Below are 27,298 nucleotides of genomic sequence, written 5' to 3' on the forward strand. Positions count from 1 at the left end.
GGCCGATAGCTCCTCTACCACCTCCGAATCAAAGTGACATGCCCTCTCTTGTTGCAACTCATCCTCAACCTATTTGAGTTCCTGTTACACCTTTGGAGGAGTTTGGTTGTGAAATAAATGCGCTAAAGACTTGGGCTCTGAACTGAGCTCGAGAACCACCCGATGAGCCTCGTCCACCTCCACCTCTAGCGCAATGTGCTCACTATCGGTCATTGCTGAGGCCAGTAAAAGTATATGGAAGAGTTGAGAAGGCCAGGAGTAGGGGAACGAAGGTGGTGAAATGAAAGACGGCCCTAAAGCCACAAAACCAGAGCAAGGAACCTACAAAGTCATAACATAAAAGGGAGGGAAAAAGTAGAGGTTTGCAGTTGAGATGAGAGGCCAACTGCAGAGGTAATCTAGAGACGAGGATGGAAAAAGCCAAATTCAAGGCAACGCTATCATGAAACCAAACATTTGGAGATCGGGTACTTGCCTAAAGGAAAAGACCATCTCACACCGGGAAGGAATGTATGGCGCTTAGACCCATTAAACTACTGCGTTCTGAACTCATACCACGCAGTACTTGGTGCATGTATGCTTTAGTCATTGCACGGCATTATGGCGGCCTCGCCCCCTGCCACCCGTCACATCCCTCGACACCCCATCCGGGGAAAAAATTCCATCACAACTACAAATTTTTTAAGCAATAAAATTTTATATACATAAAATTTGAAATTAAGATGATTCTATAATTACTAAGGTATGCTCAACACAAAATGTGATTTAGAAACAAAAAGAGATCATTGCTTTTTAACATATTGACTTCAATCTAAACTTTTGCATTATCTTTGTCAATTTGCTAATTGTAATAAAGATCATTTGCCATCAATTATGAGTTATCAACCATTAATGGCAAGTATAATATTCCAAAGTTCAAACCATCCCCCGATCTCACTCCCAACCGCGCTCCAGGTGGGAGTAGGTCAGGAGCGCGCTCCCGAAATTGCTCCTCCCTAAAAAAAAAATCGTTCCTAGCCTTTTCGGGAGCGTTTTGCCTTTTTTGCAATTTTTTTTTTGTAGTGATGTTTGAAATGCAATTTTTTTAAAGAAACAAATAATTTTTGAGTGGGGCAGCGTAATGATAAAATCTAGGCCCTAATATTGATACACTATTCATGGTAATGTTAAATTCTTAAAGTAAAAAGATGAAAATGAAGACCTTTTACTTAAATTTTTAATATTACCATAAAATGACTCAAGATGTTTGAGAGTGGTTCCAGCCTTATTGGATTTCATATGGAGAAAATAGAATTTTAGATTTCATTCAAAATCCAGCAGACTTATCAGTTTTCAGGATTTCAGGATTGGGGGATTGCAATGTTTCCATTGAATTTTGTCATGTATTAGGGTATAGAACTTGTATTTAATCAAGAGCACCAATCCCTCTATGTACCTTGGTGTTAATGACATTGGTTGTCTAACTCCTCTATCATGACCCTCTAAAAATGTACGCATCACTCAAACAAAATCTTGACTTAACATGCTATGCATTTTCTATCTTATGTTAATGCTTAGAGGGTGATATTAATGACAAAGATCCCTATACAGATACAAAGGTAATGGCAATGATACATCTTGATATTAATGCTTAGAGGGTGATATTAATGACAAAGAACCTGATTTTCCAACAAGACTAAAAAATTAGACATTTCTCGTGGTGGCAAGAGGCCCAAGCATAAGAAATAAATAATATATTTACTTCTCTTTTCTAGTTTCTAGTAGCTTTTATAACTATTGACTCTTTCATATTTATTATGATATTTTTTTAAACAATATATGACAATTTAAGTTTGAAGTTGGCAATTTTAACTCATTAGTGATGAATTATGAATATGATGCTTCATCAAAGTTGAAAGTTGTTTCATTCCATTTCATTTTATAACATTTCATTTCATGTTAGATATTATTTGTTGTAATGGTTACATTTAGGTTACAAGTACAACTTTGGTGGTCAATGATGATAAATGATATATATTGAATTTTAAAAGCTTGAAACTTTAAGATTGATGAATCATGAGACTCAATATGTCGTATGTTACTATGTTACTAACTTGTGGACATGGTTGATGAAGATTATAACTTCTAAATGATTGTTGTTATATGGTTCAATCTATGATTTTTTATGTTTTTTATATCTAATTCATCATTCTACATGTTTTTGTTGACATATATGTATCAAAATATAAAAAATATATATGTTATATAAAAAACGCTCCAGGATTCACTCCCAAACCGGGAGCTTCTGAAAATGTCACTCCCGCTCCCGCTCCCAAGTAACACTGGTTCAAACCAAAATAATAAAAATAACTATGCAAATGTAACAACATCCTGTACACAGCAAAGCAGGAAGGGTAATTCTAAAATAAGCCAGTATGGTCCCCACAGATAATTCTAATGAGAAAAACATGAAATGTGATTACCACCATATTGAAATCAATGGATCTAATGTAAGGAAAATATAATGGGATTCGTTAATGACCTTAACGACCTGGAATATGTGCAGATGTCAGCCAATACAGACAATCTCCTCGAATATTGAGCTTGACTTCATAAATCATAGACGAGTTTGAGCGTTTCGAAAGTTTATCGACCATTAATACAATAATGTGAGCAACTCTGGAATTTTCTGGAAGTTAAATGATTTATCTGCATTTATTTATCACAGAAAAGCTTCAAGCATAGTAAGCGAGACAATGTGTTCCCATGTTGAATCCCCGCTTTTGGTCTGCATTGACGAACGGTCACCATAGATGAATGCTCCTACTTAAAAGTACACAAAGGATGGGAAGATTTATGGAACAGAGTTCAAACCCATCAGTATAAAATACCCAATGATGGGTGAAGAAAGGAAATTTACATCAACCTTTTATCAAGAATGTCCACCAATTCCTGCTATTTGTGTATTAATTGAATTCAAATGATCAGTGTCCCTACAACAACTATACATTTCACACGGTACAATATCTTTCTCGTTTACCAAGATTACACCATTGACATTTCTATGTTACAGTCTCGTGTTATCTTTCAAACAAATATACTTTTCATGTACATACAAGCACATGCCCCAAAAATGAGAGATTCGGAAGATAACCCGATATTCTGAATCGGTTGTCAGCAACCTGTATAAACTCTAAAGTTTAAATCTCCTCCTGCTCTTTGGCATTGCCTTTCACTAATGATACAATGACCGTGACATCATCCAGCTTCCCACCAATGTATGTATTATAGCCAGCTGCTCGAGCTGCCTCAGAAAAGGGGCTGGTCCCTGATGTCGACTTGCCTCTCTCCTGTGCCTTTTCTGCCAGTAAAGTCGCCATTTCCTGAAATAAAAGGCAGGCAAGAAGCAAGGATGATGAATAGACTTAAATTAGTCTTAACAGAGGTTTTGGACTAATTGAACAACTAAGCTTTAATGGTTTTAGTTCTGGGAGTTGACAGTAAACGGGATATGAAAGGAGGTAGCTGACAATAGTCGATGGCGTAAGGAAAATCTTCTTGTTGATGAAAGTTTGAAATCAAAATAAAATCTAGAAATGCTTTTACATGATTAAAAGAATTTAGGAGTTCCTTGTCAAATGCTTTTAGCTGATTAAAGACGGTATACTATATGGATATTATGATTTATCATATTACTGAGCAGAAAATTTATTGTGAATATAAATAAACATCTAAAGAAAGTTGATAATGGAAATTGTTAGAAAAAATGAACATAAACAGCAATAGCAAAAATGGTCAATAAATTCGGAATCTCTGTAGTTAAGTAGCCATACAATAAAATTACAAATGAGAAAATCATATTTACATGGGCAAAAGAAAGTTGAAACACGACACCTTCAACAAATTATTTAATACAATAAAAAGAAAAAAGAAAAACCCTTTCAATACTTCAGTCTGTGGAAGCCATCCAATTGGGTGGTTATGTAGCCTGGAGAACCCTATACTCTTTGGGACCCACCGAATTGACATGTAGCCTGGAGGGCCACCAATTGAACAGAGACATACTATTTCAGACAATATGGATGGCTTACATGAGCTCCTAAAAGTGAATATGTTTTGTATCCAGGTAATAGATTTCCTGAATAGTTGTCCACATATGTTCTTTATTGATAAAGTTTGATAAGGTTTATGGTGTGAAAATCCAGCCTCCTGTGTACATTGAAAATGCAGATGATGAATCATTGTTTGGTATCATTCATTATGATGTTCCACCAAGTTTCCAGGACATGCTGAACACTGAAACATGCTGGGGGATGTGTGGAGATCTCCCTAAATTCATGAGATGGGGGGATGTCAGGATCCCTGGCACAGGTCTCTCCAAAATTATAAAAATAAATAAAATTTCAAAGATATGAAAAACATAAATCAAAATGATACAATAAATGACAAATTTGAGTTCATCAATCACAATTGTAGTTTCAAACTTGTAATTGATACAAACACAATTCATCAATCACCATTGTATTTTTCATTCCATCAAGTTAGTATAAATCTATGTTGCAGGAAGTGGCTGCAACCCAACATACCATACCAGAAACAACCTGAAACGCCCAAGTGTGGCAGGCTTTAGCATATGGTGTTTCATAATTTGGAAAGGCCATATGGTACAACTGGTGGTGTTTCAGCCCAAATCTTCCCTGTTTGGGCACAAATCCAAGGTTGGTTTCGTTGATAATTGTAACTAGGCTTGGTCTTCATAATGACGTGTAATTGTGATTTTATATAGTTGATGAAAAGAAGAAAAATAAAATTATTATTGTAATGCTTGTCTCATGGGTTTCATGAGCAAGGAATTTTATTTTTAGTGATGGCTCCCATTGAAAGCCTTTAGGATTTGTCATCTAGTCATAAAAGTCAATTTGAGTCTATGTCATGTATGGACACTCCTTGGACATATTACATTTTGTATGAGTCATAAAAAGTATAAAAAGGCCCTCCAAGACCAAGACAAAGTCACCTTCTTCAAGTCGGCTTCAAAAGAATAAACAGAATCTCTCAAATAGACACATCAGCTCATCTCCAAGTCATGTCGGCTTATTACAGGATCCAACAACTATAAATAGGGCAGTTCGGATTTCAGTTAGAGAGAGAATTTCAAAGCAGGATTTCGGTGGTCATCAAGTCTGCAATTTGGTCAAGGTTTAAGGCAGGAAAAAGAGTGCGAAGATCTCATAAGAAGTCTCTCTATCTAAGTGAAGGAGGAAAACAAAAGGAAGATCTGTTTGGGACTGTCTTAAGGACTGATCTCCACTCACGCGTGCAAGGAAAAGGGTTACTGCTGCAGAAAAAGGGCTGAAGATCTTGCTGTGCTGAAAGCCTAATCAGGAAGCATTCAAGAAGCCGAGTTGAAGAAGAAAGCCTTCCAGTCCAAGCGAAGGAGACAAAGAGGTTAGATCACCATATGTGTTGCAACTAGGGCCGAAATAAAGCGCAGGTCTGAAGCAGGGGGAAGCCAAAGTTGATAAATAGGAAGAAGCAAGAGGGTTGACTATCATTGACTCAAGAAAGAAGGACTTCATCAAAGAAGGTTTGTGTCTTGGCTTGGAGCAGAAAATAGGTCAAGGGTCTTGGTCTTGGTATTCGTCAATTCGAATCTCTATAAGAAGAAGAATTTGTTCGGGTTTTCCTCTTAAGTGGGAGAGGTTTTGGCGCTGGCTGATAACCTGCATTCTATGTCTCTTGTCTCTTCATGATTTATGCATTGGTAACTGTTTGATGAAGAAAAACACTAATAATCTAAGTAAAAGAAAGATCCTAATCTAAGAAGTAAAAAGCACTCACAAGCAGTTACTAATAGAAGAGAAATCACTTAATACCGATGCCCTAGATTTCTCAACAGGTTTTGCTTTTGCGGGCACTCAAGCACCTAAGAAGGGCATGGGGCCCTCCTATGGCCCAAAAAAGCTTAATCTAACATTAATTTTGATTCTAATCATTCCACAAACTAATTAACTCAATTTTACATTCATTTCAAAAATAATAAAAATTAGAATTCTCTAGAAACCCTAACAGCCTCTTTTTTATAAAAAAACAATTCATTCACTAAATTCTCACATGTTCTTTAGCAAGAGAAGCTTCCTACAGCAGCAGCAAGTATTTTACTTGTGTTTTGGAGCATTGGGAGGAAGCTTTGGTGCATTTCCTAAGGGACAGTTGTTGGCAGCAGATTTGTTTGGTGAGTGGATTTATTTACTGTTTTTGTGACATCCATGGCTTCTCAAAGCAGTTTTTCTAGTGCCCCTATAGCTCCTCAAGCAAACAAGCAGCAATAATACTATCCCCTTTGGCAGTATGTTACAAACACATACAAATGGGTGGTGGAGGTTCATGGGAATGGAGGTGCAATTTATGTAAAAGTGAAAGGACCTTTAGGGGCTCTTACACAAGAGTCAAGTTTCACATTTTGCATGAAGACATAAAGGGTGTTGGAGTTTGTGCACATACTAGAAATTTGGAGGTAAGGGCTACATTTAAGAAACATCAAGATGATGCTCAAAAGTTGAAGGATTGACGAAGCAGAATTGGTATGGGTAGTGTTACCCACCGAAAAGTGGGTAAACCCCATAGGAGAATTTTTTTTCTCCTTTGGACAGCTAACCAGCCAACAACCCTACATTGCTCAGTACATGATGATATGCCATATTCCTTCACCATTTTAGGCACATCTCATATCCACTGAGCAGCCCTAAATTTCTCAATGCTCAGTACATGATGATATGCTATATTCCTTCACCATTTTAGGCGCCTCTCACCATCCAGCTTTGGTTGATTCCGAATTGCAACAAAGGGGTTTCTAGAAGAGTGATGTAGATCCGAACCTATATGACATCGTGTTTGGCGAGGATCCACTCATTCTGGTATTGTATGTCGATGATTTATTTATTATAGGAAAGGAGATACACATTGAGCACAACAAGAGAGATCTTGCTTCAGAGTTTGAGATGACTTATATCGGATTGATGCATTATTTTCTGGAGTTGAAGGTTTGGCAAGAGGATGGGCATATCTTCTTGGGCTAGGGTAGGTATGCAAGGGACATACTAAGGAGATTTTGTATGGAGGACCGTAGGCCTATGGCCACTCCAATGATTACCATCTGGAAGAAGTTGCATACTCTTGATTCTGAGTTGGTAGACCCCACTCTATATTGTCAGTTTATCAGGTCATTGATGTATCTGGTCAACATTAGACCAGATATTTGTTTCACAGTCAACACATTGAGTCAGTTTATGATGGAGCCCAAGAGGGTGCATAGGGTGGCTACGAAACATGTGTTACAGTACCTATGGGAGACAGTGGATTATGGACTAGACTATATTCGAGGGGATGGATTCCGTTTGACATGTTGTACAGACTCAAAATGGGCAGGCAGTGCTAGTGACAGGAAGAGTACGTCTAGATGTTATTTCATGTTGGGTTTGCTAGTGTTTTCATGGTTCAGCAGGAAACAAAGATCAGTGGCACTAAGTTCCACAGAGGCTAAGTACATTGCAGCTAATCCGGCCAATTGTGAGGCAATTTGGCTTTGCAACATGTTGTGTGGCTTATTTGGTCACGAGCTGAGACCACCTATGGTTTACAATGATAATCATTATTGCACAAAACTCACAAAGAATCTATTATTTCATCACAGGTCAAAGCATATTGAGATCAAGTACCACTTCATCCGAGACTATGTTTAGAGAGGCACAGCGAAACTAGAGTACATATCCACTAATGAGCAGGTTGCAGATGTTCTTACCAGGTCCTTGCTAAGGAGCAAGTATGTCTACTTCACGGATAAGATGGGGGTGGTGAGAAACACCTTCCTTGGAGGGAGTGTTGAAAAAGGTACCAAGGAGGCATTTCCTAGTGCTTTTGTCCCAAGCCTAGGAAAACAAGTCAACCCACCTTTTCAGTGTGACTTTATGTGATTATTAAATTCATGTGACTTTTTAGTCACTTTATGAGTTCTACTTTATAATATTAAAGTGACTATGAGAAAAAGATACATGGTAAAAAAACTTACTACAATGACTAGAGGGGCTCATTAATGAAGGGGAAGACATGAGAGGCGGTCAATGTGAGATTAGAGCTCCACCCTTGATCAAGAGAAGCTGAGATCTAATCTCAGCCCTTGATCTTAGGGATAGGGCTTCTCAACATTATGGACACTAAAAAGGGGTAAAAAGGCAAAGGAGACATTCATTCTTCTTGTGTAGAGTTGGAGAAGAGAAGAGGAAAGGAAGAGAAGAAGGAGAAGTTGAGATAGCAGGCATTTGTTGAAGGAGAAAGTAATTTCCAGCAAGGAGGAGGCACGAATTCCTAAGATGGGACAGTGGCACAAATACCAAGAACTTAGAAGGCAAAGGTTCTAGCACTAATTTCAAGACAGCCCCAAAGTATTTTTTAGAGGTTTAACAGGCCCTAAATCCAAGGAGCTTCACTGCAGATTTCGAGGCAAGTACAAGCCCAAAATTTGAGAGAAGACAACATTGATTCCAAGGAGATTCGGTGTATTAATTGCAGGACTGACAATGTGGATTTGGAGGCAGAGTTTTGTCAAACTGTGGCACGATTTTCTAGGTAGGAAATTTTGACAGGCACAAAAATCAAGGGCATTTATTGCTAAGAAGAGGCACTAAATTCAAGGAAAAAATTATGGGCAATGGTACAAAATTTGAGGGGTTAACAGTCGAATAGTGACACAAATTTCCAAGTGCAGTGGCCTAGACTATGGCACAAATTTGACACAACACAAACTTCAAGAAAGATGGCCCAAATTCCGAGGAAGATAAGTACTCCTTGTGCCTTTAATGTTATAAAAAATTCTCTGAAATAAGCAAATAAAATCCTCTTCCAACTGGTTTTCCCTTCAAGGGTTTCTCAGGGTGTAGTTGACCAAATATCAGTGTCCAAATTTATTGTGTGTATGCATGTGAAATTTATCAACTAAAACTGAAAAGTAGTGGTAGCCCTGAGTGTTTTAATTGTGATTTTATATTCATGTTTAAATTAACAATGAACTGTGAAAATTCTATCACTACGACAACTGATTTATTTTTCCTACTTATTCCACAATTAGTTATTTATGAAGTTACTTCAATAAACATTAAAATAAATATTATTGCAGCTATCACACCATAATACAGAACAAACATATGCACAAGCATTAACACATTGACACAAATATTTTGGACCACTGTCCCCGGAAAAACCCAATGTAGGAAAACCGGTGCAGCAAGGGAGGATTTTATTATTCAACAATTTTTCTGTACAATAGGGTGCCAAACTGGCTTACCCACAAAGAGAAATAATTCTCCAACACTTCTCCCAATCCCAGCATCAGCCCGGCTGACCTCTGCGTGGCTCTCAAACCCTCTGCGTCAGCCCTGGGCCTCTCTGCGTCACTCACGCAGGCCCAGCAAGTGACTGCGCAGTCTTCTATTGCCTTTGTGTCTGCCTAAAAAGCCCTACGTTTGCCTCTCCTGCCTCAGCGCTGATCTCCAGTGGTTGATCCCGCCTCTCTGCTCCGTACTTGCTGCCTCCTGACTGCTCACCAGACCACTGGTTCAATTTCTCAGCTAACCCCACTCCAAAAATTGAACTGACTGGTCTCCCTCAGTGTGTTCTCTAAGTGACCCTCAAGCCTCCTCTTATACTTTTCTCATTGACAAATCAACGGCTGAGAATAAGTCCCTAATCAACAGCGAAGATTAGATTTGGCTTGATCCATGACTTTTGGCCCATTCTAACACAGTTTTATATTAATACACATTAATATTTTATTTTCTCTAAGTTTAAACTTAGGGACTCCATTAAAAATATTAACTATTTTAATATCTCCCAAACTGTTTAGAATCTGCCCAAACCCTTTCTGGGTATTGGAGATCTCATGTGCCTTAGCCTCTCCACCAATTTTCATGGCTAGAGCACATCCGATGCTACCCCAAATCAACATGAACATGGGATTTGGGTATTAAACATGATGAAAAAAATATATTAAAACCAAGTGGGGCTACAGGACAAAAAATTTCTACAAAGAAGGTATCATCACCACTAGATAAAAGAAATTACAGTGACAGGCAATTAAATAATACCTTATTAGCCCCTAGGGGAGCTCACTCAAAAAGCCTGTGAAAATGTAAAGTAATGTGAGTACAAGGTTCTATATTCAAATCTCCTGGAATGTATGACCCAATGTTGTAGGAACTTTCCCTTCCCCCTATTGAAGAATGTAACTAGGTTCAGTCTTCATAATTGTATAATGTAATTTATTTGTCAAAATAAATTCTATTATGACTTATTAAAGCATGGGTTTCATGCTTAGGTCAATTATTTTTAGGTCAAAGCCTCCATTGCAGGCTTTTAGGGTTTATGTCAAGTGTCCTTGTCCATGTCATAATGCAAAGAACCCTTCTTAGGATTTATTTGTCACAGAAGAAATTTATTTTAATGTATTTTCTTCTATGCCTTCTCCACCTAGTCAGCCTCAAGGAAGGACAAGTTGGCCTCAAACAGTGTAATTCGACCTCACAAGAAGCCTATATATTGAACCAACTCAACCTCATTTGAGGTGGACGTAAAGCAAGTTTGATTTGCAGAATATTGTAGCTAAAAAATTGTGAAATTCCAAGGAAGAAGAAGACAAGTCTAAGGGCAAAAGAAGGTCTCTTTCAAGGTCAAGAATTCAATTTCTCTCTCTCTCATCTCACATGTGCAAAGTTCTGGAGTTTTTCTAGAAGGCCGAAATTATGGAGTAGTTGGGTTGAAAACTACGATGCTAGATCGAAGTTCTGGATTGAAGTTGCACTTTGAAGGGCTAACATTTGGAAGACTAAGAAAAGGGTATTTACAAGGAGGAAGGGCTGACTTGGTAAAGGAGGAAGGTTTGTGGGTCTAGACTCTAGAATCAGGGTCTATCTCATCTTGTTTTTGAATCTACTGAAGGAAGAGTTCGTTGACTGGGATTTCCCCTAAATAGATGTTTTAGCCCTGGCTGTCCACCTACATTTAGTGTCTCTGATCTTCATGTTTTGTTTTTTATAATTGCTTGATGAAACAAAGATAAAAGAAGAACACAAGAAAGTTAATAAGAACATAAGAATATCACAAGCAATAATTAACATAAGAAAATCTTTTTGCCTTTCCGATTTTCTAACATGGTATCAAAGCTAAGGTGAAAGAAGGAAGAAAAAGGCAAGTTGAAGATCTATTGAAGAAAAGGTTCAAGGAAAGGTCCTTAAAGAGGATCATATAAGGGATAAGTCTACCATCTACAGGAACAATGAAAAACTCAATGAAGGCAAAGAACAAACTAGAAGGAGCATCCAACTACAGGGCCTGGAAAAAGAGAATAGATCTCATTCTCAAAAAGAATAAAGTTCTAGATCTTGTTCAAGGAAAAATCAAGAAGCCTACTGATGAATCAAGTAATGTAGATAAAGTGAAGTTTAGAGAACTTGAAATCGTGGCTATGAATCTAATAGTGGATGGAGTTAAGGATAACTTAATTCCATACATATCAAACATAAATTCTGCTCAAGAAATGTATGAGGCTCTCTCCAAGTTATTCACAATCAAGAACATTGGTCAAATAGCAAGCCCCAAGAATGAACTAAGAACTGTTAAGATGCCAAACGATGATATTGTTTCATCATACTTTATAAGGATATCTAGAATCAGTGATGAACTCCAAGCAATAGTTGAAGTTGTCCCAGAAAATGAGCTCGTAATTACTGCCCTTCTAGGACTGCCTAAATCTTGGAGTGCCTTTGCATGACTCAACAGTTGGAAGGATATGCCAACATTTGAACAAATGTGGAATGCATGTAGCCAAGAAGAAGCTAGAATATCGATGGTAAACAACAAAAAGGAGAATGAAGAAGAAAATACCTTGAATGCTTACTTTGCTCATCACAAAAGGAAGGGAACCTTCAAGAAGTTCAAAGGACCAAAGAAGAAAATGGACCTATCCAAGGTTGAATGTTACAATTGCCACAAGATGGGACATTAGCAGAGCCATTGTCCTGAGAATCCAAGAAATAAGAAAATAAATAGGGAACAAGCAAATGTCGCTAATGAAGCTCCATCTAAGAGGAACAAGACTGGAGAAGAATTGGAAGTCAAGGACTTATACTACTAAGTCCTCCCTTACACTTATCGTCCCTTAGTCTTCTATTCTAAGTTTTGAATTGTTTTCCTTTATGTTTTGATCTCTAGAATTTCTAGATCTAGTAGGTCTTGTTAGAACACTTTTTTATTTTGATAAAGTTGTAGGTATCCCTCAAGATTGGATTAAGAGGGAGACCTCACCATTTTACCAAAGATAATTATCTTACTCCTTGTCTTATCTTTTATGTTTGGTTTCCCTCTCTTATCAAAATGTCTTTGTATTATATTCTAATAAACTCTCTTTATATTTTTTCATTGGCTAGGAAAGCATGCTAATTGCTCAAGGTTCATGGAGAAGACTTCAAAGATAGACTTGAAATATGAAAGAAGTTCTATCGATACCCTTCAAGCATTAATGTCCTACAAGGTTTATTAAGAAAAAACCCAAGGTATGTCTTACCCTATAAGCTTTGTTACAAAGATCTCTTTATATAAAGGTATGGTCATTCTTTCTTAAATTTTGCTCTACATTACTAAGACTGTTATGTCCAGGGTTTTGAATTGTAAGAGATTCTTGTTTGGGCGATTAATCATTAGATTGAATCTACCCTCATTATATTTTAATCATTCGTATCAAATCCTAAAAGGTTATCTATAAAACCCTAACCTAAGGATATGTCTATAGTTATGAAACCCTAGTCTACTTAGTGTTAATGATAAAGTATAAAAACCCTATTCCTTTAGGGTTTGATGTTAATGTTTAAAATGAAGCCCTAGACCTTTACGGTTTGGTATATTAGGGTTTATGACCAAAACCCTTATAATATCTATAATAAGATCCTAGGAATGGAGCCCTAGGTGTATATTCGTCTGTCTAATCAAAACCCTAGTCTTGTCAAAATTGTTGTATGTCTAAGTTTAATGTATTGATATTTGTGTTATAATATCTATGGTAAGATCCTAGGAATGGAGCCCTAGGTGTATATTCGTCTGTCTAATCAAAACCCTAGTCTTGTCAAAATTGTTGTATGTCTAAGTTTAATGTATTGATATTTGTGTCTTGGGTTTGCCTAATAGATATTGTTGTGATATGCTTGTGCATGATTATGAAATCCTAGATATATATGCTAACCTAATTGTTGATGCTCATAGTTTGTAAATTCTAGGGTTTGTAACTAAGCCCTAGTAGAAGTTTGATATTCTAGGATATGATGATATTGTTTCCGATATGATGATTAAATCTAGGGTTTGCAACAAACCCTAGTAGAGTCTAAATTGTATAGTAGAATTGTTATTTGATTGAATTGTTGATATCTAAGGCTTTGTCTCTCTAAGATGGAATCTAGGGTTTGTGATGGATCATAGTAGAATTTGTCATATATCTCTGAAAATAATATTGAGGCCCTAGATAGAATAAGACTAATCTAAGTTACTTTATGTTGTAGTCTAGGGTTTGTAACAAAACCCTAGCAAGTTTAGAAGTATATATCTCTTACTGATTATGAACCTAACCAAGTTGAGGTATTTGATGTCTGAAGTATTTGATTGTTTTGATAATTCCATTATATTGACAAAACTTTGATATTGTTAACTTCATGCGTGTATATATATATATATATATATATATATATATATATAGAGAGAGAGAGAGAGAGAGAGAGAGAGAGATATATATATATATATATATATATAGATATATATATAGATATATATATAGATATATGGTTGTGCTTGCTATTAAAGTTTTGCAAGTACACATGATGTTCGTATGAGAATGATCAAGATGACCTTGATGAAGTTATGAAAGGTTGAAGCTTCTCTGATGTTATAGAAGAAGAAAGTAGTTGATCCCCCTTAGTTAAGGAGCCTGGATAAAAGAAAGGGTACATCTCCCCAGTTGAGAGGGAGGGCACATTATGATAGTAAACACCTTGACAAAGAAATTGGGGAATGAATTGGTGCTACTAAATAAATAAAAGAAGAAAGATTCCGACAAATTGAATATGGATAAATTGATGATGATATTAGCAGCATCTGAAGGACCCCGAATGTTTGTGCTTACTTGTATATTTAAAAGTTTATTATTGATTGGGGTCTGTGTTTGTACAGGTAAAATCTCTCCACAAAGAAGATTGAACACTCTGGAAGCATGCTTGAACAAATGGATATATCTAGTTTGATAGGGAGAGTTGAAGCATCTAATGGTGGATGCTTGGGAGGACATACAGTCGCCCTATGTGTTGATGTCTAGATCCCAAAGAGGGAGGGTGCCATTGGTCATGGAGCTTCGACCTTGGATAGACACCTAGATCCCTTGGTTGATGGTTAGCAAGTAAGCCTGACGATTAGCAAGTAACCCTGATGGTACCTAGAGTGGTTGAAAGCATGAGTCCATCTTAGTCCCACCCAAATCGATAACCCTGGTCAGGTATCTAGTTTGTGGCATTGAGTGTGCCTGAACTCTTCATAGTTCATGTGTTTTTGAGGTATATATATATATATATATATATATATATATATCTCCCTAGTTAAGAGGGAGTGTTGAAGAATGTAACTAGGTTCGGTCTTCATAATTGTATAATGTAATTTATTTGTCAAAAGAAATTTTACTAACTTATTAAAGCATGGGTTTCATGCTTGGGTCAATTATTTTTAGGTCAAAGTCTCCATTGCAAGCTTCTAGGGTTTATGTCAAGTGTCCTTGTCCATGTCATAATTTAAAAACCCCTTCTTGGGATTTATTTGTCAAAGAAGAACTTTATTTTATTGTATTTTAGGTCTTCTAGGCCTCTTGCACCTAGTCAGCCTCAAACAGGGTAATTCGACCTCACAAGAAGCCTATATATTGAAGCAACTTGACCTCATTTGAGGTGGAAATAAAGCAAGTTCAATTTGCAGAAGATTGTAGCTGGAAAAGTGCGAAATTCCAAGCAAGAAGAAGACAAGTCTAAGGGAAAAATAAGGTCTCTTTCAAGGTCAAGAATTCAATTTCTCTCTCTCATCTCACACGTGTGAAGTTCTAGATTTTTTCTAGAAGGTCAAAATCCTGGAGTCGCTAGGTCGAAAATTCTGCTGCTAAATCGAAGTTATGGATTGAAGCTGCACTTTGAAGGGCTGACATTTAGAAGACTAAGAAAAGGATATTTACAAGGAGGAAGGTCTGTGGATCTAAAGTCTTGGTCTATCTCATCTTGTTTTTTAATCTACTGAAGGAAGAGTTCATTGACTGGTTTTCCCCTATATAGGGGTTTTAGCCATGGTTGTCCGCCTACATCTGGTGTCCCTGATCTTCATGTTTTGTTTTTGATAATTGCTTGATGAAACAAAGATAAAAGAAGAACACAAGAAAGTTAATAACATAAGAATATCACAAGAAATTATTAACATACGAAAATATTTTTGCCTTTCCGATTTTCTAACACCCCCCACCTCGTTCAGGAGGTGGGTTCACATCCTGGACAGATCCATCGGTGATCCTTGGGAAGAACTGCGGTTCTGCCTAGGCTTGCGAAACCGTGACGGTTTCGAACCACGATTTTTCCACTATTTTGAAATTCGATCACACGGTTCCATGGGGATTTTTTTTTTCAAACTATTATGTAAAGAACTATGCTTCATGAACACTCACAAGGTGCCCCCTTGCTGCTTCTTTATCTTTCATTTTCATCCTTTTACTTAAATTTTTAACATTACCATGAAATGACTCGAAATGCTTGAGAGTGGTTCCAACCTCACCAGACTTCAAATGGAGAAAATAAAATTTCATATCCCTTTCAAAATTCAACAGGCTTAACAATTTTCAGAATTTCAGGATCGACAGGATTGTGGCATTTCATTAAATTATATCAGGTATAAGCGTATGTGACTGCCACTTAATTAAGAGCACCAAGCCCTATATGTACCCCAATGTTGGTGATGTTGATTGTTGAACTCCTTTGTCATGACCGTAGCAAAAATGTACCCTTCACTCAAGTCAAAATCATTGATCAAGGATGTTAACCTTTTTCTAACATATTATAAAGCTTGGATTAGGTCGTTTGATCAAAATTGGGCAAAGTTGACTAATATCCCTAGAGAATCAAAGTAGAGTCAAAGGGTAGACAAGATGAGAGGAATCTAGATTCTTGATAGTTGATGCTTGAATAATTAATCATTGATGTATAATGGGTTCCATATCTATCTTGATTTATGCACAAATATGCATGTTTTCATATTTTCTACAACTAATTTGTGACGCTTCCAAAAAATGTCCCCGCTTCATGTTGAAAATTGGCGGCTAAGGGATGAATTTCCCTTAATAAAATTTCATTTCTAACTATTCTAGAGTGACTTTCTAAAAATAGAAATTCATGTTTTCATTGCAACAATGACTTTCCAAAATTAGTAAGTCACCTTGTTTCAATTGGTAATCATATATATATGATGAAAAATCACTTATCCTTAATCAATCTCAATTGTTTAATTTTTAATTCAATCATCAATATATTTAATATTATTATTATTATCTTTATGATACTATAATATTATTATTATTAAAATGAAATTACATGCAACCTCTCTCAGTTGGCACTCAATCATGCCACCTCCTCTTTCTCTCTCTCCTTGATGGCACTCGTACCTCTCTCTCTCACTCAATGATGTGTTATTCTCTCTTTATGGATTCGTTGTAACTCCTCTTACACCCTCTTACACACATTAAAGTCTCATCATAAAAAGATTCTCTTACACACTCTTCAATGCACATGTAACTCCTCCCCTTAATAGCATGAGTTACTAAGGCATGTGTACTCCTCCTTATGGCATGAGTTACATATGCAAGATTCCTCTCTAAATGGAAAATGTGAGTTACTCCTCAAGGCATGTGATCTAACTCCTCAAATTGTTCCTCCTCAAGTCATGTGTACCTCCTTCCTCCTCCTATATATGTGTGTGCCTCTCATTCTCTTTTTACACTCACTTGTGCATTGTGAAAGGGGAGTATGAACTTGAGAAAAAGAGAGTTAGAGAGACTAGAGAAGAATTGTGTGAGAGAGAGAGTTTTTAAGAGTAAGAGCAGATCTTGGTGAGCCAAAGTGATTCAGTGTATGCATTAGCTACTACTATCAAAGATCTTTTTAAGATTTGGGTGAACTTCTTCTCTCCCATTGTATTTTGTATCTTTGTTGAACAATTAATTTCTAATAGAAAAATAATCTAGTTGGGTACCTAAATTCTCTGTGTCTCCTTGTGTTCTTGATTGTCTTCTATTTTGCATATGGGGTGTATGTTCTATCTACAATTGCTTAACTAATAGTGCAAATGAAAGAAGTTTTGGAATAAGTAAATGTCGCAACATAGAACTTCAGAATTTCAACACGGTATCAGAGTTTTAGTGAAGACAAGCTCAAGAAGACAAGGGCCATTTGTAGCTCACTTTCTGTTGAAATATCTCTTGCTGTCCACTTCATTTGCAGCTCACTTTCTACTGAAATATATCTTGTTGTCCACTTTATTTACAACTCTCTTTTCGCTGAAATATATCTTGTTGTCCACTCTATTTACAACTCTGTTTCTGCTGAAATATCTCTTGTTGTTCCTTCTACTTGCTGCTCATTTTTTGTTGAAATATTTCTTCTCTTTTGCTGCTGAAATATCTCTCGTTGTCCTTTTCTATTTGCTGTTGAATTTTTTTTTTTAGCAGATCAAAATGTCTTTCTCTTACTTTAAGAATGAAGAGAAGCTAGTTGATGCTTCAAAATTCTTCTCTTGGAAGGCCAGAATGGATATTACTCTTGAGGATTATGATTTTCTGGAGTATGTTGAAGGAGAAGTAGCAAAACCAGCTAAAAATTCCAATGTTGCTATCAAGGCTAGATACAAGAAAGGAGAAGTCAAGGCTAAAAAGATTATCCTTGACTCTCTTGGAGACCACCTCATCACTTATGTCTCCAATTTGAAGAAAGCCAAAGAAATGTATGACAAGTTGATTGATGTACCAAGTGAACAACTTGAGTCAAATTCTTTCTCTAAAGAATTAGCTCAAGGATATTAAGATGAATAGAGGAGAGACCATTCAAGCATACTTCATGAGGATATCAAAAATAAAAGATCAATGGTCGACTTCTGATGAAGTTTTTTCTGATAAAGAGCTAGTGTTGATTACGCTTGGCGGACTTCTTCTTGGGAAACGTTTATCACTACCATCAATAATAATAAAAAGTTTCCTACATTTGATGAGCATCTAGGAAAGTGCAGTCAAAAAAAGGCCAAAATGATTTCCAGAGGAAGAATTCCCAAGTATAAGGAGGAAGAACCGACTGCCTTTACTGTCCAAGGCAAGAAGAAGAAAGGAAGAAGAGGCCATCGCTATTCAAAGAAACCTGCTCCCAACAGTGCCTTTAAATGGATCAGAGACTTATCAAAATTCCAATTCTACAACTGCCATAAGTATGGCCACTATGACTGTGATTGTCCAGAAATAGAAGAGCACCAAGATCCAACTTCAACAATTGCTCCACCAAATTTGATTATAGAAGAAGAAGGGAAGCTCCTTCTCATAAAGAGAGCTTTCGCTTTTCAAGGAATCCAAGATATGATAACAATGCAATTGAAACACAATCATAAAAATTTCTTGTTTTTGCACTTTCTAGTTCTCCTGTAGATTCTTGTGACAACTAGTTAGTTGATAGTGGTACCTCAAGGCAATTTACTCAATACTGGCTATAAAGAAGTGTTCTCTAATCTGGTTGAGAGGGAGAACGATTTGAAAGTCATTCTTGGAGACAACGCTACATATCTTATAAAGGGATTTGGTTTTGTTTCCTTCCATTTGGATCATGGTAAAACCTTATCACTTCAAGATGTTTTATATGTACCTAGTCTAAAAAAGAATCTTGTTTCTATATTTGCTTTAGAAGATAAAGGAATGAAGGTTGCTTTTAAAAATAGTAAAGTTCTCACTTGGCTGATGAGATCCAGCATGAGAGATGCCTTCACTCTAGGATCAAGATGTGAAGGCCTATATAAAGTCAGTGGAAGACCTATTCATGCATTGATCCATGACAACAATCATCAAAGTGAACTTTGGCACCGAAGGTTCGCTCATTTGCACTATAAAGCATTAACACATGTGAGAAAGATGGCTTTCGAAATGATGAAGGCTAAATCTGATCATAATCGAGTTTGTCAATGGTGCACTAGTGGAAAGCAAGTGAAGGGACCATTCCCTTCAAGCAAAAGTAGAACCATTCAGGTATTGCATCTTGTACATTTTGATTTATGTGGAACAATGCCTATAACTTCTCTGAGTGGTTACTTGTATTATATAATCTTTGTCGATGATTTTTTCTCGCAAGACATAGATTTATTTTCTTAAAAATAAAAGTCAAGCATTTAACATGTTCAAAGATTACAAAGCTCAAGTAGAAAAACAAGCAGATTAAAATCTTCAGATCTGACCCTCAAGCCTCCTTATATACTTTTTGCGCTGACAATTCAATGACCGAGATTAAGTCCCTAATCAACGGCTAAGATTAATTCTGGCCTGATCCATGACTTTTGGACCATTCTAACACAATTTTATATTAATAAACATTAATATTTTATTTTCCCTAAGTTTAGACTGAGGGACTCCATTAAATATATTAATTATTTTAATATCTCCCAAACTGTTTAGAATCTGCCCAAACCATTTCTGGGTATTGGAAATCTCATGTGCCTTAGCCTCTCGACCAAGTTTCAAGGCTAGAGCACATCCGATGATACCCCAAATCAACACTCCCTCTTAGTGAGGACTGTGCTCTAGTAATACTCCTAACTGAGCATCACCCTGATCATCCAGCATCGATCCTTGTGCTAATGCTAGGCCTGCTGCCCAACATCCTTTGAAGCTGTTGCATCATGTACTGCTACCCATGGCCCTGCCACTGCCACTATTGCATCTGTACAGCAACTCCCTCTGCATTTGTGTTGCTACCCATGGCTCTGCCACTACCACTGTTGCATCTGCACTGCAATCCCTCTCATCATGCTGCATCGTGGTGCCCATAGCACTACCACTGCTAATTGCAACTAAGTTACTGAGAAGTAAGTAATTGATCACCCAACTCTAGTCAGGCTAAAGACACCCTCGATGTTGAAACTCCCTCTGTTGCTGACAAGTGCTCCCTCTCTGACCTCTGTGTTGCTACAACAACTCTATGAATCTCGAGCTGCTGCCTCACGTTGTCCTGGGAATCCTGCAATGTAGCTCCCTCTGTCGCTCCATCCACATCCATCTCTACTGACATCGTCGATGCTGCTACTCCTCTTCGGGGCTCCCGTAGCCAGATATAACCCAAGAGGTTGGATACCTCAAGGATCCTGCCCCTCATCACTTGTACTTCGTCTGAGTATAGCTCGATGTCTTCCCACTTCCACTGAAGTTGCGCGTGAGCACTCATGGCACAGTCATCAGTGGTCTCCACTTCCTTCTTCGCCCTTACTGGCACAGCCTTGGTCTCGGAAGCCTCTCCTTTGCTCTTCTTCCTCGAACACTGGCTCGGATACTGACCCAGTTCCCCATAGTTGAAGCATTTGATCTTGGAGAGGTCCTTCTTCTTCCGTTTCTCCTACTTTCCCTCAGATGCCAGGGTAGCATCCTCCTCTTCCTCCTTCTTGATTCTGATCCCCTTGTCGTTGCTTCTTGCCTTGCTTAGCGTTCTAATCTCTTCTTGGCGAAGAGCCGCCCACATTTCCTCCCGATCTGGAAGGGTCGCCCTGCCCAATATGCCATGGACAAACACTTCCTAGTCTTCAGAGACTGCGTTAAGGGTTGTTCTCACCATCAATTCTTGATCCAGCGTGGCCCCTATGGAAGTCGGCTGATCCCAGATCTCCTTCAATCGATCGAGGAAGGTGTTGATCTGTTCTCCCTTCTGCATCTAGTGTGACCGCAGATGATTTTCTAGTAGCATCCTTCTTTGCACAGAAGTATGCTGGTACAATTTCTTTAGGGCCTCCCACATCTCATTTTTCTATGTCCTTTTCAGCAATATGTGGTACTACATGGTCCTTAACCCCATCAAGGATGATGCTCTTGGCCCTCGCCATTGCCTCCTCGTACTTGTCGTTCTCAACTGGGTCAATTGGGATTGCTATCGTCTTCAAGGCGAAGTGCCTAACACGATTCTTGTCTAGAATGGACAGGATTCTGCCCTTCCAAACTATGAAGTTTGAGGCTCCATCTAGTCTGTCCTGGTCTCTTACCCTGTTCATTGCCATCTCGCTGCTCCTCTATTTCCCTTATGGAAGTTCTCAACGTGACTCCCTTTGAGCCTCGAATTACCTCCTGGAAACCCCTCTGCCAATGTCGAGATGCCCCCACTCCGATCCTTAGTGCAGCTGCACCACTGATCCGGATTTCTTTGGCTAGAAATCCTCGGCAGCAACTCCCTCCTCCTTGGTCTTGCCCTGTTAGGTACTATTCTAATTACAGTACCCTACCAACTTCACTCTGCAACTTACCCACAGCCTCCTAAGCCCCAGTAAACTGAAGGTTAGAGCTTCTAGGCTCTGCGCAATCCCGACACCAGCCAAATCCGCACCTCCTAGCCACGGGCGTCAATCCTTCCTAACTGAGAAAGATGACCGAACACTTCATAGGTCAAGTCTGCTCCTCTCTGCCATTGCACTGATCCTTTTCCCGACTCAAACTTGATGACACAAGCCCTGTGTCACCCCTTCCTTGTTGCTTCTCTGCTAGGAACAACTTTTGTCACTCAAGATAGTTGTTTTCTGTTGTTGTTGCTCTGCTTGACTAATGTCCTCAGTTCTTCTGTGATCTGCAACCATGCTCTGATACCATGTTGGAATTTCTAAGTCTAACTGTTAGAAACCCTTCATGTACTTTTCTGATTTATTTCTGCCTACTTGTTCTGATTAATTAACAAGTTATTTACCATGTAAATACTGAAAATAAATACAAGTATATGCTCAACACATTACAGATCATCAACTGAAGGAAACAAAACAAGCACACAAGTGACACCATTGTTTTAGGACCAATGTCCCTGGAAAAACCCAATGCGAGAAAACCGATGTAGCTATCTGAGGGTTTGTATTATTAAGTAGTTTCAGAATATAATCTGGGTGCCAAAACCGGCTCACCCAACAGAGAATAATCTCGGCACTAGTACCTCTCAGTGGGAGACAGAAGTTCCAGCTGAAACCCCGGATAAACACTCCGACAACTCCCACCTCCAATCTGCCCCACGAAAACCCTAGCTCGCCCTGCGTCAGCCTTTGGAGGCACTTCGTCAACCTCTGGAGGCACTACGTCAGCCCTTAGAGCCTCTGCGTCACCCACGCTGGCTCTCGGAGGCACTATGCAGCTCCTTGCTGCCTCTGCGTGAGCCCTGGCTAGCTTTGCATGAAACCATGGCTAGCTCTGCATCCCTCCCTCCTGGCTTCTGCGCTGATCCTCCCGGTACTATCTCTGCCCCTCTGCTTTTGTATTCACTGCCCCTCAGTTGCAACTCTAATCACTCTTTCGATTTCCTCAGCAAACCCTGCCCCAGAAAATCGAAATCTTGATCAACTCGATGTATTCTCCAAGTGACCCTCAAGCCTCCTTACATACTTTTCTCATAACAATTCAACAGCCGAGATTAAGTCCCTAATAAACAACTAAGATTAATTCTGCCTTGATCCATGACTTTTGGACCATTCTAACACAATTTTATATTAATACACATTAATATTTTATTTTCCCTAAGTTTAGTCTTAGGGACTCCATTAAAAATATTAATTATTTTAATATCTCTGAAACTATTTAGAATCTGCCCAAACCATTTCTGGGTATTGGAGATCTCATGTGCCTTAGCCTCTCCACCAAGTTTCCAGGCTAGAGCACATTCGATGCTACCCCAAATCAACACTTCTTCTTCTTCTTATAGTTATTATTCCTTGTTCATCAAACAACTATCGAAAACATAAAAACAAGGAGACACCAAATGTAGGCACTCAGCCAAGGCAAAAAAACCCCCATGGAAGGAAAAACCCAGTCAAGAACTTGAAGATTTGATATCAAATCTCTTATACATTGTCCAGGGTTTCCTTCATTGGTCAAACACTTCAGCTCCTCCATTTGATTATATTCCTGCATTGTCGTTGCTTAGATTTAAGACTTTCTTGGAGATGTGCCAAGCACTTGTTATTTTTCTTTATATGTAGATTGTATTCTTCAGTCCCAATGACCTTTCTTCAGTCTTAACTAGACATTACTATTGTTTCATCTCATTTCTCTAATTAACACTCGCTAAGAATGGCACGCCAATCTCTCAATACTCTGCTCTGTCAAAAATCTGTTCAAAAATTATAATGGTATAATATCAAGCAATGAAATTATGAAAGTGAAGTGAACTCAAAAGATATGTGCCATCATTTGTTCAACAAAACTGAATCCCCTCCAAGAAAGAAGACCTTGAACTTACTACATAAGCTGAGGAATTCTGATGCAAAACCAACTTGATAATCCACAATCAAATCTGATGACAAATTAATTCAAAGATTCTCAGTGTATTTGAATTTGAGATTGGAGAAATCAAAAGCTTAACATCATTTTATTTGGATTCAAGGAACTCCACAAACTCATACATCACATAATCTCATTTTCTGCATACATTTCAAATAACTACCAAGGCATTACCAAAAGCACAAAATATGTAGATAGAACCAACAACTAACCAAATAACCTAGTAAAATCAATTGGGGAGATGCAAACATATTCAATGAATGACTCTTGACAAGATAGATCCAAATATCTTTCCAAAGAAACACTGGTAGTGGATAACTATTCATTTTGATAAGTTCTTGTTCCCCATAACTAAAATATACATTATGAATAACAACTAAAACTAATGCTAGGGCAAACTAGAACAGGTTGTTTTCTAGTACTTTCTCCACTCCAAAGACTGCAACAAGGGAAAGATAAAATACTGAGGATAGATCAACTAATTAGCTTGCTCTGCAAACCATGAAAAAGTATTGCCTCATCCTTGAATCTTTTGAAATTACGCATATGATATTTATTTGACAATAAACTGAAATTGGTGAACTTCCAGAATCAATAATAAGCAGCATACCTTAGGTCCCAAACCTGATTGCAAAGAATTATGTATAACAGAAGCTATCTCGTGGTCATATAAGTTATCAAAAAGGCCATCTGTAGCTGTAACAATTACATCTCCATCATTCAGGGCAATGTCGTAGCTCTGCAACCAACATGATTTCAGTGGTGATTTTATTTTCAGCGACTGACAAAGTCAATCTTATCAAGGTAAATCTTCAGAAAATTTTCCCTCATAAGCAATCAAAAGCAGGAAATTTAGGAGAGCCTACTTGAATACCAGAAAAGAAATGAAGAATAAGTTCAGAAAGAGACAAGTTTATCAAACCCTGAATTAGTAAACATTGTTCTGGATTTTATGCCTAAAAAGTACAAATCACCAGAGAGATGGGTAATTTCAACGACTTGAGTCCTACCTCCAATAGCAATGATGGATCATCTCCTCTCTCAATCTGATAAGGAAAATTAAATCCATGCGTCATTGGAGATGACTTTGCAATAACAGATCCTTCTCGAATGACAATAAATCCAGAATCTCCAAGGTTTACAACGTGAAGAGTCTGTGGATGCCCTGATTATTAGAATACAAAATTGAAAATACCAAAGCTGCTTCAAACAAATGGTATTTATCAAATTTCTGGAATTAACTATCAACCTAAAGAATATATACCAGAACTAGGTCAGTTCCAAAGATGCATGCAAACTCAAAAATATTCCTTAACTAGCTCAGTTTCAACAGATATTGCAGTTTATGTGTTGATGTAGGCACAATCAAAAATATATTCCTTGATTAGTTCATCTTACAATGATCTCGCAGTTTGTGAATCAATGCATGCCATGTGCCTGTGGCCTGCATATCCAATCAAATGAGTGTAAAGAGAGCTGGTGAGTTGTAACAAAGGATTTGAAAAACAAGATGGGTTGGGATTGAAAGTGCTTCTGAGTGTAGAACTAAATTCACCACACTACAATCATTTTGTGAGTCTGTATTCTTGACGACTAAATGAAATCTCCATATTTAAGGTATTTAAAATTAAATTAGTCACTAGTATAGTATAAATACTAAGTTGCAGGAAACGTGGGCAGGGGGTCCGTTTCCCCAGCGGAAACGAAACGAAACTCGTTTCCCCGTACCGTACGGCCTGGAAACGCGTTTCCGGCCGTACGGCCACGTTTCCCGAAACGGAAACTTGGCCGTACGGCCGGAAACGCGTTTCCAGGCCGTACGTGCCACGTTTCCCCAAAAAAACACTTGTTTTTTATTTTTATTTTTTTTTAATTTGTTTTTAATTTTTTTTAGGGTTTCCAGGTAGGGTTTCCAGGTAGTAAATGTGATGTAAATTTAATCTTAATGTTTAAATGTTTATGTAAGTAAATGTATCATTCATGCTTTATGATTGCACATATATATAATAATAATTTTTAAATATTTTTAATATTTATATATATATATATATTATTATATATATTCGCGTTTCCCCGTTTCCAAAATTTGGGGAGGTCGCGTTTCGTTTCGCTTCCCGTTTCGTTTCGCTTCCGCGTTTCCCCGTTTCGTGCAACTTAGTATAAATATTAAGGACTAATTTGTAGCCTAAACAATCATTTTTCATATTTCCATAAGCTAACTTGAAGAAAAGTACAAACAATAATGTCTCGTGTTTCACAAATTGAATTTTATGTCGATACTTGAACCAAATCTTAAAACCTCGAAAGGTGCTAAGGGAATGTCAAACACTTTGAAGTTTGGATAACATAGATAACACCAATAGCACCAATAAAGGAACCTACTATATAACGCCAATCAACCTACTAATAACAATCTAACCAGTTTACTGTTGAAGAAAATGTAGCTAGCTTCGGTCTTCATAAATATAATTTTGATCTTTGTAGTTGTAAAGAAAAAGAAATATTATTTTTGTTATTTATAACAATGAGTTTCTTGCTCATTGATTAGGTCAATCACATATTTAAGTGCTTCTAGGAAGTCAAAGAGTCAATATATTTATTAAAGACCCTTATGGGCTTGTTACACTATGTAATAATATGTATTAGATTCATAAGAAGACCTCCAAGCAAAGTCATAAGCCTACTCCAAGCATTGGCACCATCAAAAGAAGCAATCTGAATTATATAGAGCAAAAGAAGCAATCTGAATTATATGGAGCAAGTCGGCTTCAAGTCTTCTTGTCGGCCTCAAGTCGGCCTAAAAGAAGGAGACAGACTCTGATATAAGGAGCCATTGGACCTCCTCAAAGTATGATCATATCATCTCTGAAATCAGTGAGAAAGAGGACGAGTAAAGTGTACGAAGAAGTCAAGACGTCTCCAAGTGCAGCAAAGAAGGAAGGAAGTAAAGTGATTTTTTGGGAACTGTTGTAGGGCTAATTGCAGTCACACGTGCGAAGGCAAGAAGGCTGTTCTGCTTTCATATCAAGCTCTCCTATTGCAGTCATAAAGGAGAAGTGTTTGGGCTAGAAAAGACTGCCTATAAGGCCTCTCATTCAAGCGAGAAAGAAGGCTACACAAGCGAAGGAAGAAGAAGGAATTTAACATAGTTTTTGTGAAGGTATCCCCTCTCACGTGCGAAGGATTAGGATTGTATTACTGCTGCTCTATGTCTGCAATCTTTGTGAAGCAAAGAAGGCCCGGTTGGGAGGTGACAAGTTCATCTTCTTAAGGTAGAAAGGCTCCATCTCAAGGGAAGGAAGAAAAAGGACAAGGATCACTCTAGGGCATACCATCTAGGGTTTCTACAGTCGCTGGAAGAAGAAGAACAAAGTGTCAAAAGGAGGAAGACAAAGTGGCGGAAGAGGGAGGACGAAGTGTTTCAAGAGGAAGTGATCTTGAAAGGGCCTGACTTGAGCTTGGAGGATCTTCTTGTCAAGGGTCTAGGGTTTGGCATTGATCAGTAAGAGAAATTTATGAAAGGGTTTTCCTCTTTAAGAGAGACAGGTTTTGCCCTTGTAGAGAGCCAATATCTTGTGTTCTTGTTTCTTATGTTTTGGTAGCAATTTGATGAAGTAAACACACATACACTAATAATAAGAGAAGAAGATCAAGCTAACAAGAAAATTGAAAAAG

General features: G+C 37.8%; 1 protein-coding gene across 2 annotated transcripts in view; it reads right to left on the reverse strand.

Annotated features, from left to right (window-relative positions):
- Positions 1 to 2,832: 2,832 nt before the first annotated feature.
- LOC149166477 (uncharacterized) overlaps positions 2,833 to 27,298 on the reverse strand; it is a 277,345-nt gene continuing 252,879 nt past the window's right edge. Inside the window, exons 7-9 of one of the 2 annotated variants that reach the window (XM_089432627.1) lie at positions 24,634 to 24,777; positions 24,234 to 24,362; positions 2,833 to 3,362 (exon numbers count right to left, since the gene is read on the reverse strand). In XM_089432627.1, coding sequence (XP_089288753.1) covers positions 3,180 to 3,362; positions 24,234 to 24,362; positions 24,634 to 24,777 — 456 coding nt within the window. In that variant the 3' untranslated portion in view covers positions 2,833 to 3,179. Of the gene's footprint in view, positions 3,363 to 24,233; positions 24,363 to 24,633; positions 24,778 to 25,021; positions 25,068 to 27,298 lie in introns of those variants that run through there. The other variant, XM_089432628.1, reaches the window with a different exon arrangement.

This window comes from Pinus tabuliformis, chromosome 5_1, assembly GCF_031772625.1.
Source record: "Pinus tabuliformis cultivar Carrire ecotype Pingquan chromosome 5_1, CPIR1, whole genome shotgun sequence".
NCBI lineage: Eukaryota > Viridiplantae > Streptophyta > Pinopsida > Pinales > Pinaceae > Pinus > Pinus tabuliformis.